We start from the raw sequence: 15,661 nt of genomic DNA, 5'->3' as shown, positions 1-15,661 counted from the left end.
GCTTGCCTAGTATGCATGAACCACATACACAGAAAAAAGCCAGAAGTGGTTCTGTGGCTCAAGTGGGAGAGCTCTAGCCTTTAGCCTTGAGAAAGCCCAAGGGCAGTGCTCAGACTGGGGGCCCCAGGACTGGGGGTGGGGAGACAACTTGAGATTAAAATGTTACTGGATGGATTTAACAGCAGAAACCAGACCAGTACCAGCTATCCAAACTAATGCATAAAAAGATTTTTTAAAAAGCAGCAAAACAAGACCAAACATTAAGCAAGCAAGAGCCAAACATGACAGCCTGGGTGTTGTATGATATGAAGTCCCAGAAGGGCCAGGATGAGGCAGAGCCATAGGAGAATGCCTGAGAGTTTTCCAAAACAGTAGAACGTGGCAAACTCCATGTGGAAGAAAACCAAACCAAGCACATCTAAGAGAAAATTCTAGAGACAGCCACATAACCTTTGAAGAAGCTGGAACAAAACCAGTGGCTCGCTTTTCACGAGCCCGTGGAAGTGGAGACAGGAATGAATCTTTAAAGTGCTAGGAAAAAAAAAAAAAGTTCTGCCAACTCAAAATTCCATCCTCTGTGAAAACCTTAACAAAGCAAAATAAAGAGGAAACAAAACCACACACACAAACCCAGAAAACTTCAAATACCTCCTAATTTCTTATAATTGCATGTGAATTGCGGTCCTCAGGGCCCCTTGAGGAAAGGCCCGTTCTTTTCATGGGTGCAGACTTTCTGAGTTTGACCCATAGTGCAAGCTCAGAAAATGCTGGAAGCGTGAAACCAAAAGATATTCCCAGCATGGGGAAGAAACGTAGAAATCAAGGATTGAAAAAATAGCAGGGAAATCCCCAGAATAAAGAGCCACTTAAGCAAATGCAGCTGACAAACCTACGACTCATGCTGGGTTTTAAATGTTCTCCAACTATTCTGGCCTGGCTCTGGTGGCTCACGCCTGTAATCCTAGCTACTCAGGAGGCTGAGATTTGAGGATCGTGATTGGAAGCTATGGGCAGGAAAGTGTGTGAGATTCCTATCTTTAGTTAACTACCAAGAAGCCATAAGTGGAGCTGTGACTCAAGTGGTACAGCACTAGAAAAAACAAAACCCCACAAGATAGGCTCTGAATTCAAGCCTCAGTCCAGACACCAAACAAAGCAACAACAAAACACCAAAAACTATTCTGAGCGCCGTACATTGCTAACCTAGTCTCTAATAATGCTATGCTAGAGCAAAATGCTTTTTTTTTTTTTTTTTTGGCCAGTCCTCCTGGGGCTTGAACTCAGGGCCTGAGAGTTGTGCTTGGGCTTTTTCCTCAAGACTAGTGCTCTGCCACTTAAGCCACAGCACCACTTCCAGCTTTTTCTGTGCATGTGGTACCGAGGAATCGAACCCGGGTCGTCGTGCATGCTAGGCAAGCACTTTAACCACTAGGCCAAACTCCTGACCATCTCCCCCCCACACCCCCACCCCCCACAAATGCTATTTTTTATGAATGAGGAAAATTGAGGCACTAGGAGGTTTAGAAACTTAAGATGACTCAAGCAATATAAGGGTGCTGTAATATATATATATATACACATAGAGATGTATATATATACATTGCCTATATTGTATGTGTGTATATATCATGAATAGAAGATTATAGGATATATACTTATTAAGGTGACAGCTAATATGATTAATTGCATGCAAAGGTCTCACTGGGCAAGTCTTATCTGGAGTTTGTCCTCTGGTGTCAAGGCTCCTCCCACAAGCAGAAGGTACAGAGAACAAAATGCCTAGCACTCCTTTAGACTTTGCCAACCAGATTTTTTAAGGCCCTGGCTCTCTCCAGCCGCCAGGTAGGTGCAGTTCTGGATGCTTCCAGCAGGGGGCGCCTGCCCCTTCCTCAGTCACCACTTCTGCAATCCAGGCTGGGCCAGGCCAGGCACAGGCCCGGGCAGTTTTGGAGGACCTGCAGTGTGGCGGGCTTCCTTCCTCTTTATCAGATCTGTCAGGGCTGCTGCACCTGCCTGGCAAGGGCAGGGCGCCTCGGGCCTCCTTCCCTTCTTCCTGTGTCAAACTGATGCTTCTGTGCTTGCTCACAGCCTTGTGGGAGGGTGGAGGGAATGGCGTCCTTGGGCTCTACTAGCCCCAGCCTCTGCATCCCCTTTCCCTGTCCCCCCTCCCTGTACCCCAAACACTTGCTGCTGCCCCAGCGTGGTCAGGCCACCACACAGTGGGCAGCTTCTGAACCTGGCAGGTGCCACCTGGAGGGGACAGTCCTGGCCTCTGGACCAGTGGACCCATGGCCTGTGCCAAGGTCCCGCCATGGGGCTCAGAGCCTTCCTCCTGCCTCATCTGCAGGGAGGAGTGCAGGGTGGGGGACCCTGGGGCATGAGGGGCGGGAATGCCACCGTCACAATTCTGGTCCCGTGTCATAAATGATAAAGAACAAGACCTCCATTTTCTGAAGTGCCCCCCCATTCTGATTTCCTTGGTTAAATAACATGAACACATGATTTTCCTTTTTTTAATCTGAAAAAATATTAAAGTGTTGTACAGCTGGGTGCTGGTGCCTCATGCTTGTAATCTTAGCTACTCAGGAGGCTGAGATCTGAGGGCCCTGGTTCAAAGCCAGCCTGGGCACAAAAGTCCATGCATCTCTTATCTACAATTAATTACCAGAAAACCGGAAGTGGTGCTGTGGCTCAAGGGGGTAGAGTGCTAGCCTTGAGCTGAGAGCTCAGAGACAGAGCCCAGGCCCAGAGTTCCACCTCACCACCACCACCAAAAACAAAAAGAGTTGTACAAAGGGGTTATAATTCCACAAGTCCGGTAATGAGTACAGTGCTTCTTGGACAATGTCACTTCTTCCTTTCTTCTTCCTCCATTTACTCCAGGAATTCCCGCCACAAGTTAGAGATTTTTTTTTTTTTTGTCGGTTGTGGGATTTAAACTCGGGGCCTGAGCACTACTGTCCCTCAGCTTCTTTTGCTTAAGGCTAGCACTCTACCACTTGACCCACAGCACCATTTCTGGCCTTTTCTGTGTATGTGGTACTGAGGAATTGAAGCGCAAGGCTTCATCTATGCTAGACAAGCACGCTACCACTAAGCCACACTCCCAGCAAATGACATAATGTTATTTAAAAGTGCATATTTAAAAGAAGTGTCTCGGCCAGCTCAAGTGTCTCAGCTGTGCCTTGAGAAAAAACCCAAGGTCAGTGCCCAGTCCCTAAGCTCAAGCCTAGGACTGGCCAAAAAATATATATATATATAAAAGTGTCTTAAGTCTCTCTCATTATAGAAATGGAAACTGGCCTGTAGTCCTAGCTACTGAGGAAGCTAAGACCTGAGGATTGAAGTTCAAAGCCAGCCTGGGCAGGTAAATCTGTGAGACTGTTATCTCAACCACCCCTAAATTCAAGCCTCACAACTAAAATAAATGAATAAGTAAATTAATTAAAATCACAAGATATCATCAGAAGAGCATTTTAAAAACTGTGATTAACTAATTCCACTAATTGTAAAACTGTTGGAAAGTACACAAGACAAAGAACCGATATGTAAGTTTCCCCCACTGAGCCCCTGGAGACAGCTCCACTGCAGTTCATTTTTGCAGTCCCTATGCTGGATTCCTTTCTACTTTTAAGAAGTTTAGTCTACTGTAATTTTAACCTACTATATCCTAAGCACTTTCCTGAGTCATCTGATTATGATAAGGGCAGCCGCTCCACTTGGTCCCCCACAGAAGGTCTTTTGGGGTGTTTCTGGCATTTCCCAATCATGCACGGAATCCCAGGAGATGCCTCTGTGCTCATGTTTACTGTCTTTCACAGGATGTGACCCCCAAGGAAAGGGCACTTGAGGGGATTGATAGAGGCCATTAAATTATCTCCTGGAAAGTTTCTTAGGAAATGCATTTTTTTAGTATAAAAAATAGGAAAATTTTGTTGTTGTTGTTGTGAGGCTTTTGATTCATATCACCAGTTGCTAAGCAGAAATAATCACAGGTTCCACCTATCTCCTCGCTGGGCCTTCCTCACGGCTGGGATTATGGATGTGCTGTCGAGATAGGGTGGGGGAAGAAGGTGTTTATTTTTTGTTCTGGCTAGCCATGAACCGTGATCCTCTGATCTCTGACTGCTGAGTCGCTGGGATTCTAGGCGTGAGCCACCATGTCCCGCCCTGGCTTTTGGCCTTACTTTCATGGACATTTGTCTTTTTATTGATTCGTATGGGTTCTTTATAAATGAAAGGTTCTAGCCTTGTGTTTGTAATATCAGCTGCATACATTTTCTCCCTGTTTTTGTCCTTTTAGGTTTGTTTATTTTAATCATATCAAAATTCTTCTAATTATTATTCTTACTTTTATTTGCTGTGCTGAGGCTTCAACCCCAGGCATCATAGAAGCTGGGCAAGTGCAGTCACCCAGCCCTACACTGGAAGTTTTTATTTCACATGGCATGGCCTGTCCAACATTTCCTTTGTGGTTTCTCCCCAGTCTTTGAAACTTTGAAAGCCCTGGGCCAGTTGGTGAAAAAGCGGGCTGGTGACAGTGTGTGGGGCGCCATCTACAGGCCAGAGGTGACACTGCATCGGGTGCTGGGTGGGCAGGGCTCCTATCAGGGTCACTTGAGGACTGAAAAAAGTGAGTGAAGGGCCGGTGATGGGAGGGGTGATGGGAGGCGCTGCCCCTGGGTGACACCTGGAGCAGATGTTTGCCTCCTGATGCAAGGTATTGCAGGTTCTGGAAGGCTCTACTGGGAAACTCAAGAGCCAGCCACGTTCTCATGTGGGCAGGAGGCTGCCAGTGCAGCCTCTGCTGGTGCTTCCTCTCACTCTGGACTTGGGGCTTGGATTCAGGGGTTGGGTGCTGTCCCCGAGCTCTTTTGCTCACGATCAGCACTCTACCACCGTGGCTGGTTAATCTGGTGGCTAACTGGAGAAAAGAATCTCATGGACTTTCCAGGTCCACGCACAGGGCTCCTTCCCTGAATCAGCCGTGTCCGCCCCTCCTGGGTGAGCGTGCCAGAGCCACCAGGCCTCTCCAAAGGGCAGTGGCCAGACCACCCGTTCACAGAAGCCCAGCAGGCTGGCTGGGCCGCAGAGTCAAGGGCACTAGAGGCGGGAGGCTGGCGGCCTGGTCTGTGGAGGAAACGGCAGTGGCAGGTGAGGGAAGAGCACAGAGCCCTTGAGGCACAATGAAGACACACAGGTGGGCAGGAAACAGGCCAGCGCTGGGGCAGTGCTGGTAAATTTTACAAAAGGGACCCAGGAGTGTGCGTGCATGTGTGTGTGTGTGTGTGTGTGTGTGTGTGTGTAGAACTTAGCTGTTTTTGCACAGGACAGTGCATGGCTGGCTGGACAGGTGACTCCTGGCAGGGATTGAGGCGGGAGCTGGCAGGGATGGAGGGGACGTACCTAGGACAAAGATTTGTGTGGCTCCCAGTTCTGGCAGGTTGAGTTCAACAGCATGGCCCTGGCTCCTTTCAGCATCATGGGCCATCAGTGGGGGCCAGAGCAAGGCCAGAGCACGCGTGGCAGAGTGTGATACTCCTGAGAGCCAGGTGATCTGTTAGTCATCAACGCATCCACTCCAGGGCCCAGTGCTGTGCCAGCCCTGACTAGTCCCCTCCACAGCACACAGCAGGGGAGGCACTCAGAGCAGTGGCCAGGAGGCTGTGCCCACAGGGGCCTCAGGGGCACGTCTGGAATCTGTGCCCACTCTCTTCCAGGCTGAGCCTCACCTGTAGAATGGCAGAGTGCCCCCCACTCCCAGTGGTGCCCTAAAGCCCGAGGCCGGGGCTGAGAACCCTCGGCATAGCACAGATCACAGCAAGGCCTCCACAGAAGAGGCCGGCTCCCCTTTCTCTTCTTGTGCAGGTACTGAGGTTTGAACTCAGGACCTGGGTGCTGTCCTTGAGCTTATTTTTTCTTCAAGGTGAGCACTCTAGCACTTGAGCCACAGCTCTACTTCAGGCTTTTTAGTGGTTAATTGCAGATGAAGAGTCTCATGAATGTTTCTGCCCAGGGTTAGCTTCGAACCTCAGTCCTCAGATCTCAGCTTCCAGAGTAGCCAGGATTATAGGTGTGAGCTACCAGCGCCCCACCCCTCTCTTCTTTTAATTCCCCAAGGCTGATTGTAAAACAATGAAACAATTCCCATGAAGTAAAAAGTACAGCCCTCTTGGCTTTCTCCTCCTCCCCAAATCCTCACCCCTGCGGCTCCTTCTGGAATCACGTTCCCCAGAGGCCTAGCCCTTCCTCCTCACGGGGCATGGGTGCTGTCCCATGTCACGTGGGTGGCTCCGTGTCAGCCCCCACCTTCCTTCATAGTTGTGCCTGCTACAAACCACTCTTGACTTCTCAGGGCCGCCCCCTGCCCATGGCAGCCACACCTACAGTGAAAACAAGATTTACACTGTGATACCAATCTATTTTCCACACAGACCCTCAGTCCTGTGACACCTCAGGGGGGCTGGCACCTCCTAGCTGCTGAAGCCCCCCCCCCCGCCCCACTTTCCCACCCTCGAGCTGCACTCCAGAGCCCGGTCCTGACACGGGGTCACCAGAGGGCTCAGTGCAGGGACAACTTCACACCCAGGCAGGACCCGATCGCGGGGCTCCAGCCCAGCTCCGCCCTGGGTTACTGGCTGACCCTGAGAAGCTCACTTCCCCCATGCTGAACCCCAGTTTCCCCAGCCTGGAATGGGAAGCTCATCCAGAAGGTTCTGGGCCTTTGCTTGCATGCTAAGAGGTGGCCAGTGTGCAAAAGTCTTGGGGGACTGAATTTCTGGGCTGTTCTCTGCTGTCATTGGGGGGCCACAGACTGGGTTCTGGGGGACCGTGGTCCAGGCCCACGGGTTCTTTGAAGCCACTTTTTTTTGGTGGGGGGGGAGAAGAAGGGGATGCGGAGTGTCCAGATGGAGGCCACTCAGCTGGGACGGGAGGGGTGCCTGGTCGATGGTCCAGCCTCGTGTCCATGCCTGGAGTCCTATCCTGTGGCATCGGGAGGAGCTCGTGATGCAGGGGACAAGAGAGAGAAGCGGACGTCACAGCTCTTTCTCACAGAGGCTCTCACTGCAGGGAAGAGATGGTGTGAGCGGGGAAGGTACTGAGCTGGCTTGAAGGTCACTGTGAAAAGCAATCACCGGTCCACAGAGGGGCCAGGGCAGACGGTGGGGACCAGAGTCATGGCCCAAGGCCGCCTGATGCCAGCTGGAGTCTGGTGAGCAGGAGGTGGCACTCAGAGCCCTCTCAAGGCAAAGGGGGGGGGTTCTTCCTGCCTGCCACCCCTCACCTCCCACCCACCCACCCATCACAGCCTCCCTGTGGCAGAACCCACCAGATACCAGCTGGCATGTGGCCCAAGAAGGGCAGCTCGAGGGCTTCCGCCCCTGCCAGATGGGAGAAATGCACTTGTGAGAGTCCAGCGCTGATTTCCGTTGACACTTGGCTTGCTGGGGAGCTCACTGTCTCCAGCAGCAGCGGCTACAACCTTTCTCAGATGGGGCCAGCCCAGGGTTCTGGACTTTTGGTTTCAAATGAGGGAGAAACTGGTGACCGTGGGGCCCCAGCTTTGATCTTGGCACAAGAAGGGTTTGTGTGGCTCCACACTGTCCTCTGCCTGGAGTCCCTGTGTCCCTCAGGTGGGGACACTCCCCATCCTCCACCCAAGGACAGCCCCCATCCTTCCCCAGGCCCACCTTTATTCTCCACCTGTGCAAGGTAAATCTCCCCATCGCTCCCAGCTGCCTCACCTAACCTGCGGCCTGGCGAACTTGACTTTGTCCCCTTTCCCAGTGCCACAAGCTGAAGCTGTTCTCTGAGCTACACAGGCAGGGGGGTGTGGCCAGCCCCTTCTCCTTCAGAGACCAGAGGCCCGAGGACTCTCGGTGGGTGAGGGCAGAGCTGGGACCCGTCCTGGACAGCCGAGCTCCTCCACTCCACCCAGCACAGCTGGCAGCGGGTCACGTGGCGTGAAGTGCCTCTCAGGGGCATTTCCAGCTCAGCTTCTGGAGCCTTCTCTGCCCTCTCTCCCAGATTCCCGCCAGCCCCTTGCAGGCGGGAGCCCTTCCCACGGCCACTTCTCCATTCCGACTGGCCAAGAGGCCAAGTGAGGACGAAGGTCTGACCACAGAGGGGCAGATGTGTCCCCATGTGGAAGTGAGGCCAGAGCCTGGCTGCGCTCAGCTCCGAGTGATGTAACCACTGCAGCTGGGTGGCCCCAGGTCCGTCTGTCTGTCTGTCTGTCTGTCTGACCTTTAGTCTGTTCCCAGATCGGGAGTCACTTTCCAATGTGCAAAGCCATCTCTGTGGCTCTTTGCAGCAAACCTGGGCCACAGGTGAATAGACGGAGGGACTGGGAGAGACTAAGCGATGACGTAGATGGTGACAGTCAGGGGAAGCCACCCTGCACAGCCTTGTGCTGTCTCCATGGCAACCCGAGGATGTAGAGAGCATCCTCATCCCTTTGATTGGAACCTGAGGCTCAGAGAGAACAGCTGACCGACCTCGGCAGCAAATCCAGTCCTGGAGCCCAACTCTGAGTCCAGCATCTGGCCCCGTGTGCTGACCCGCTCTTGAGAACGCCTGTAACGCCTCGGCATGTACACACTACTAGCCGGGAGCCAGTGGCTCACACCTGTAGTCCTCGCTACTGACTCGGGACTGGGGTGTAAGGCCAGCCAGGGCAGAAAAGTTCCTGGAACGCCATCTTCAATGAACCAGTAAAGTCAGGCTAGAGGTGTGGCTCAAATAGTAGAGCGCCAATGGAGCAAACCGAGCTAGCTCGAGGTCCCTGAGTTCAAACTCCAGTGCCACTAAACACACACACACACACACACACACACACACACACACACACACACACACACATTATTTCAACAAGTATACATCTTTCAAATAGACAAGCCATTCTTTTATGTCTGGTAGAAAATAAAATGCTGTTAAGACACACTACATCATCACTCAGAGCTTTTGACTTTATACTTACTTTGTGTATGTATCTTGGTTCTGGAGCTTAAACTCAGAGTCTGGGTGCTATCCTTGAGCTTTTGCATTGTTGTTGGTCGTGGGGCTTGAACTCAAGGCTTGAGTGCCGTCTGTGAGCTCTTGTGCTCAAGGCTAGTGTTCTACCACTTGGAGCCACAGTGTCACTTCCAGTTTTCTGGTGGCTAACTAGTGTTAAGAGTCTCGTGGATTTTCCTGCCTGGGTGACTTTGAACCATGATCCTCAGATCTCAGCCTGCTGAATAGCTAGGATTACAGGTGTGCGCCACCCACCAGAACCCAGGTCAACCTAGCATAGCACACAATGCAAGAACCAGGGCTGTGTGTGTATTGACCTGTGCCCTCTCCTCCAGGAGGCCCTCCCTGATTGCCAACTCCAAAATTGCCTTCCAGCTTCAAGGCTTCCTCCCTCAATTCTCCTGTTTTAGCATTTTTAGTCCAAGATAGGGATTCCAACTCAGTCCCTGACACTTTTTTACTCACTGGCAAGTGCTCTACCAACTGAGCTATGCCTCCAAACCTGTTTTAGTGTTGTAGCGCTTGTGATGACCTGGAATCATGCCATGTGTCTATCTTTGTCCACAGCCCACCTCCGGCATGAGCTCTGTGGGACTAAAGCCATCTCTGACTTCTTCACAGCCGTCTCCTGCCTCCGCCCCCAGTTCTGGTGGGTTGCTCAGGCACTGTGCGCTGAGGGTGATATTATTCCTTGTGGGGAGAAAAAAGGGAAGGTTGGGGGCTTGGTGTGGGGGAAGGGAGAGGGCAGGTCAGGGAGGGCTGACTTTCAGGTAGCCTGCTCCCCTCTCCCAGCCCCCCCAGCTCCTCGCTGGCTGTTTTTCTTGGTAGGTCTGGCACAGGTCTCAAGGAAACACCATTTCAAATAAAACCTCCAAGTCAATAAAGGTGACTGGTCTTGGGAGCCCCTCCCTGCCCTGCTCCACTGTTGACTTAAGAAAATCAAAAGGTTGGGGCGTTGCCCGTCTCTGTAGGTCAGGGAGATACAAGCTAGAAAGGCCAGGACCGTTTTGCACAAACAAAATAGGAGTCCACAGGCCCCAGAAGCTTCCCCAAGGGCTAGCCCCAATCAAAGGCCCATTGAAAGCCACATCAGAGCAACGGAACCAAACAGGGCCTCTAAGTATTTTCAGGGCAGCCGTGGGGTGCCGGTTGCCCCTCTAGCCTTGGCAGAGCCTATTATGTTAAAATGGCTTTATGATGCTGGAGGCCCAAGTTGTTTTCATGTGCAGGGGCCTGGGACCTCTCCCAGTGAGGGGGGGGGAGTTGGATGGGGGGCCCCAAAGGACTCATCCCACTTCCTGCTATGTGGAATCCCAGAAACACAGGCTGCTTTGCAGAAGCAGAGTAAGCTGGGCTCACGCCTGTCATCCTAATGACTCAGAAGACTGAGATCTGAGGTTCATGGTTCAAAGCCAGCCTGAGCAGAAAAATCCATGAAACTCTTAGTTCTGATTAACCACCAAAAAGCAAAAGTGGAAGTGTGGCTCAAGTGGTTGAGTGCCAGCCTTGAGTTAAAAAAAAAAAAAGCCTCAGTACTGAAAAAAAAAAAAAAATAAAGAAAAAGGAGGCCGAGCAAGGCCCGGGCCTGCCATGTCCTGAGGCCAGAAGCCGTACCGCCCCTGCCGAGCCCTTTCTGCTTCGCTTTTAAGAAGGCATTTTCTCGTGTCTTCCTTCCACTCTCTTGAGGGTGATCGCCTCAGCGGACGGTGTCACTAAACGCAGGCACAGCCCCTCCCCGCCACCCAGCTCCAGTGTCACCTCCAGCTTGGGCTGGCTGCGAAACATAAACCCGTCCTTTCCCCCTATTGCTTTGCCTTGGCAGGATTGGGGTGCCCGGGGTACACGTGTGTGGCTCCTCTGTTTCCTATCAGTCAAATGAGTCCTGATCACCACTCAAGGCACTGAGCTGAACATGATGGAGGATGGAGACGAGTGCCTGGTGAACATTAAGTGTTAACCGTGACTGTGTGATGGGAAGAACTGGAGTTTGAACTCAGGGCCTTGAGCTTGCTAGGCAGGTGAGCTACCTCTCCAGTCCCACTGGCTTCTCCTTTTTCTTCCCAGCTTGGCCCTCTGCTAGCTCCCAGCCTTGGTATGGGAGAGCGTCTCCAGTGGAATGCCCGCCTGCTGACTCTTCACACAGTCACTTCCTACTTCTTTGCTCCCTGTTGTATCTGAAAGGTGCCTCCTCCACGGAGCCCCCCATGCTTGCCCACCCTGTTGCCCACATCTGTTCGTTAGCCCCATGATTTTCCTGCCTGGCTGCTGGGTGAGCCCCTCTTCTTCCTGGCCTGGTAAATGGAGATGGGGCTGGCAGTGGTGTGAACTCTAGCCAAGGCTGCAAAGACCCTGACCTGAAAGCGTGGGGCAGCTGCTGCCGTCAGAACCAGGGAGGCAGCTCTAGGAAGTGGCTGAGGGCTTCGGCGGCTTCCCATGCCAGGTTTCCCCGCCAGCTTAGAGGGACACAAAACAAACAGCACACACTCAGCAGAGAACCAGGAGGACGGGGATCAGCCCCCTGGGTCCTCTCACAGGGACCCCACCTGGGGGGCAGCACCCCAGAAGAGTTCGGTCACCAGGCCCACCCTGCCTGGCTCTTTCCACTGCTTGGTTTACGCCCCCAGAATGAATCTGCCTCTGGGCTGTGTTTCCCGCCCCACCCCCAACTGGGATGTTTGGTGTGGTAGGGGGTGGCCCAGGGCCAGGCCAGGGGTCTGGGGGCTGTTTATGGGGTGCAGTCTGGGGCAGGGGAGGGGGCTGGGCTGAGGAGTAGGCAGTCAGGGTGGACCTCACAGCCTGCCCCGTGAGTCATGTGACATTGCCTCTTCTAAACCTCAGTTTCCCCTCAGGCAAACCCTGCCGGGACATCCATTTCTTAATGGACCAGCCAAGTGGTCCATTGGTGAGAGCTGCTGCCCTGTCAGGGCCACCTTCTCCCTTGGGAGGTGAGGGGCACAGCCCAGGGTCCTGGAGGCCGCCTCTCATCTGCCCCAGGTCAGCCACTGATTGCCCTACTCAGGGCTTCAGGGACCCCAGGCTGAGGAGCCCATGGTCTCCCCACCCTAACTGGCTGCTCCAGGCCCCGATTCTGGGGTTGGCCCAGGAGAGGTGGGCGGCCTCACTCCAGCTCCCCAAGGCCCGTCATCTTACCTAAGAAAGCGGCCTTTCCCTTCAGCCAGGCAGGGCCCTGTCCAGACTGGGTCCTGGGCCCACCACTCTGCCGGTGTTCCACAGAGACTGGCCGGGGAGCTCAGAGCGGGGTGGGAAAGGCTCACTGACTGTTGAGGAAGGCCCTCTCCCTGAGCAGACTCTCCCAGGACTGTCCAAGGTGACCTGAGGATGGGAAGTTCCTTCTACTACCTCTGCAGCTCAGGCAGCCCTCACTCCTCATCTCCCACAGGCCTGCCAGGTCCCGCCTGCCGCCGCCTGCAGGCGGCTGCCGGTACTGCATGCTTCCTCACGGGCCTGGACTGACCCCCTGGATCTCACGATCCTTGGCAAGTGGGGTGCAGGTGCTGGCAGCTGGAACCACAGGCTCCAGAGGTGACAGCTGCTCTCCTACCACCTATGGGGGGCATGCTTCATTACCAGGTGACTCCAAATAAACACAAATGCAAGGAGGACATCGGCCACCTAAGCACTGCTTCGGAAACCACCCAGTGCAGACCCACTGGGAAGGGATCGTGGGCTACGAAGGCCTAGGGCTCCCCACTCCATGACCTAACTGGCCAGGCACAGGCTGGGGCATGGCGGGAGGGGCCTCGTGGCTTGGTCCTCACACCATCTCTCATCTCCTGTGTCCTCGCTCGGCCACCCACAGCTTCGTGGAGTTTTGGAACCTGTGACGTCTCTATGGCACCTCAGTGGCCTCATCTGCAAAATGGGTGTGAAGGTGGTTCAGGGGCTCCACCCGACTGCCGCTTGTCATCACCCAGAGAAGCAAGTCCGGAGGGGCTTCTGCGTGGACCGTGTCACCACCACCCCGCCTCCGGAAGGAAGTCAGCACTTCCTCCTCTGTGTGAGGGGACAGAACCTCAGTGATCTCTCTGATGCTCACTTGGGGTCCTGCTGCAGGAGGAAGGAGGGTCTGTCCAGCTGTCCGTGGGCCATGATCTCGGCTCAGACCCACCCCAGCCCACCCTCATGCGCACACCCTGAAACCTGCCACAGGAGCCTTCAACACATTCAGTTATATTATTGTAACAAATCGATCAAAATTCCACTTTACAGTTAAATAGTACAGAAGACATTTACTGTACAAGCAAGTTGTGCATTAGAAACGCACCAAGCGAACACTAGTGCAAAGCAGTTCTGTCCTCCCTTCCCCGGGGTTCCACGAGGATTCAGGACAGTCACAGAGGACCGGAACTGCTCACAGCCACACTGTCAGAACTCTTTGCTCACTTGTGCTTCCTATTCAGTGCACTGGCCTACCTTGACTTTAAAGCAGCCTTGCAAATAAGGACCCATTTTTACCAGCCCGGCTGCTGACACTGTCAGGCCTGAGGGGGAGGGGGAATTTACTTCCTGTCTCACCGGGGGTTGGGTACCAGGAAGGGGTAGTCATTTCTTCTGGGGTGGGCTACAAAGTGCCGGGTACTAGGAACCCAGATGCCTCCCTCGTTGGCCTGGGCCAGGCCACAGTACAGACTGGAAGTAGCGTAGGCGAGAGGGCAGTGGACTTGCAACTACTTCCTGAGAAGGGGCCAGAGAGCCTGCAGGACACCCCAGCCACTACACTGAAGAGGGGGCAAATGCTTTGCCCAGGGAGGGCAAGTGCAGCAGGTGAGACCTGCAGGACTTCCTGGTGTGCCAAGCATGTAACAGAGCCGTAGTTTCGGTCAGGGGTCCCCCACTGCGGAACCCTGGAGGGGGAGATTTCCACAGCCATGGAGGCTGGCCAGCTCTGGCAAGCTTTCATGGACTTGCCAGGACTAAAACTGAGACAGTACCCTCAGCCCAAGCCCTGGGGCAAGGCCTGCTCTCCCACCTGCTGGGGGGACCTAGGAAGGCCGTACTTGATCACTGCGGGCTGCTCACAACCAAAGCTTTCTCTGTAAGAAGCTCTGTTTAAAGACATCTGGTGAAGCCCCTTTTCCTGAAATCAGTTTTAAAAACTGGTTTGAGTTCATGTTTGCTTTAGGAGTGCAAAACAGGTTGGAGAGCCTTGTGCAGGGCCTGGAGGATGCTGGGGGGGGGGCTTTCTAGGTGGCTGGGGTGGGAGCCACAGTCTTTGTCCCCTTCTCCTCCTCCTCCCAGCACTTTCTGCTGGGACCTGTCTGGTCTTCATGTTCTCTCTAAAAAAATGGTGTTAACCAGACCGAAGACCTGCGGGCTGGGCTGGAGGTGCAGTGGAGGCTGGGGGCGGGGTGCGTGGAGGGCCCCAGACAAGGGGCCATGGTGGGTCTGCTGCGGGCTGGCAGGGGACTGGCTGGGGGCATCCTCACCCCCTCCATAGGGAGAGGACCCAGTATTGGGTGGGGGGGGGAAGCTCTCCAGTTCTGACTCTGGGGGTCCCTGCAGAGGGTGGATGGGCCATGGAACTTGGGCTGTCTGTGGACAGCAGGGAGTCCCCAGCTTCTTCCCAGCTGGGCGGTGGCAGGAGGAGAGGCCAAAGGTCTGGGGTGTCCTAGGGACATCAATACAGCCGTGAGGGGGGGCTGCCCTGGGAACCTCTGTGCCCAGGTCCCACTGGCGCGGGGTCATCGGGTGGAGGGCTGGGGTCCGGGCAGCCGGTCCACGGCAGGCCAGGCCGTCAGTAGGGCCGCCACACGGCCTCGTCCATGCGGCCCGGCGTGCTCAGGGCGGTGGGCGAGTTGCTGTGGCTGCCATCGGCCTCCACGCCATCGGCCTGGCCCAGGCCCGGGTTCATGAGGTGGCCGGTGGCCACCGAGGCAGCGCTGCTGGGGCAGGAGGTCAGCATGCGGGTGGGAGAGCGCTCGCCACTGCCCGCAGCCACCATGGAGAACTGGTAGGAGCCGGAGGAGGCGCCATAGTAGAGGTGGTAGGGCGCAGGGTTGGCTTGGAAGGGGCCGCTCTGGCTCTGCGTGGCCCCGGGGTAGGGTGGCGGGAGGTAGGTGTGGTGGAAGCGGCTGGCCGCCGGCATGCTCGCCACGCCCAAGCTGCCCAGGCCCGTGCCCGAGGGCGAGGCGCTGTAGGGGAAGGCGGCTGACATGGCGCCGGGGTAATGCATCCTAGGGTCAGAGAAGCGGCTCTCGGTGAGGGTGGGCAGCGCGGGGAAGGAGCGGTCGAACTGCCGGGGGTCTGGGAAGGTGTTCAGGTCCGAGGTGCCTGGGGACGCAAGGAACAAGTCAGTGGCAGCAAGGACACTCAGGGCCTTTGCCCTGTTGCCTTGGGGCGCTGGCGCTGCCCTTTGTCCTGGGAGTCCGCTGCTGGGGAGGCAGAGGCACGAAGGCCTGCCATCCTCTTCCTGTTCAGCCTGGCAGGAGGCGACAGGCTGAGGACAGAGCCCAAGAGCAGCGCCCGATTGTGGGTGTGAAATGGCCTTGGGGGCCTGAAGGAGCTGCACCCCCCACTTTGAAGACACAGTCAGAAAGAGGATTGGAGTTCCCACACTGAACAGGAAGTTGTGAACTCACTGGGACACGGGTGGGCATGAGTGTGGTGACACAGGCACCGCTCAGCA

General features: G+C 54.7%; 1 protein-coding gene across 2 annotated transcripts in view; it reads right to left on the bottom strand.

Moving 5' to 3' along the window:
- Positions 1-13,199: 13,199 nt before the first annotated feature.
- Positions 13,200-15,661, bottom strand: part of Runx3 (RUNX family transcription factor 3) — a 45,248-nt gene continuing 42,786 nt past the window's right edge. For both annotated transcript variants that reach the window (XM_090335549.1, XM_090335548.1), the window contains one exon: positions 13,200-15,306. In XM_090335549.1, coding sequence (XP_090191675.1) covers positions 14,771-15,306 — 536 coding nt within the window. In that variant the 3' untranslated portion in view covers positions 13,200-14,770. The remainder of the gene's footprint in view (positions 15,307-15,661) is intronic.

The sequence above is a fragment of the Megascapheus bottae genome, chromosome 6 (assembly GCF_031878675.1).
Source record: "Megascapheus bottae isolate mThoBot1 chromosome 6, mThoBot2.hap1, whole genome shotgun sequence".
Classification (NCBI taxonomy): Eukaryota; Metazoa; Chordata; class Mammalia; order Rodentia; family Geomyidae; genus Megascapheus; species Megascapheus bottae.
This window is presented reverse-complemented; position numbering and strand designations above follow the sequence as displayed.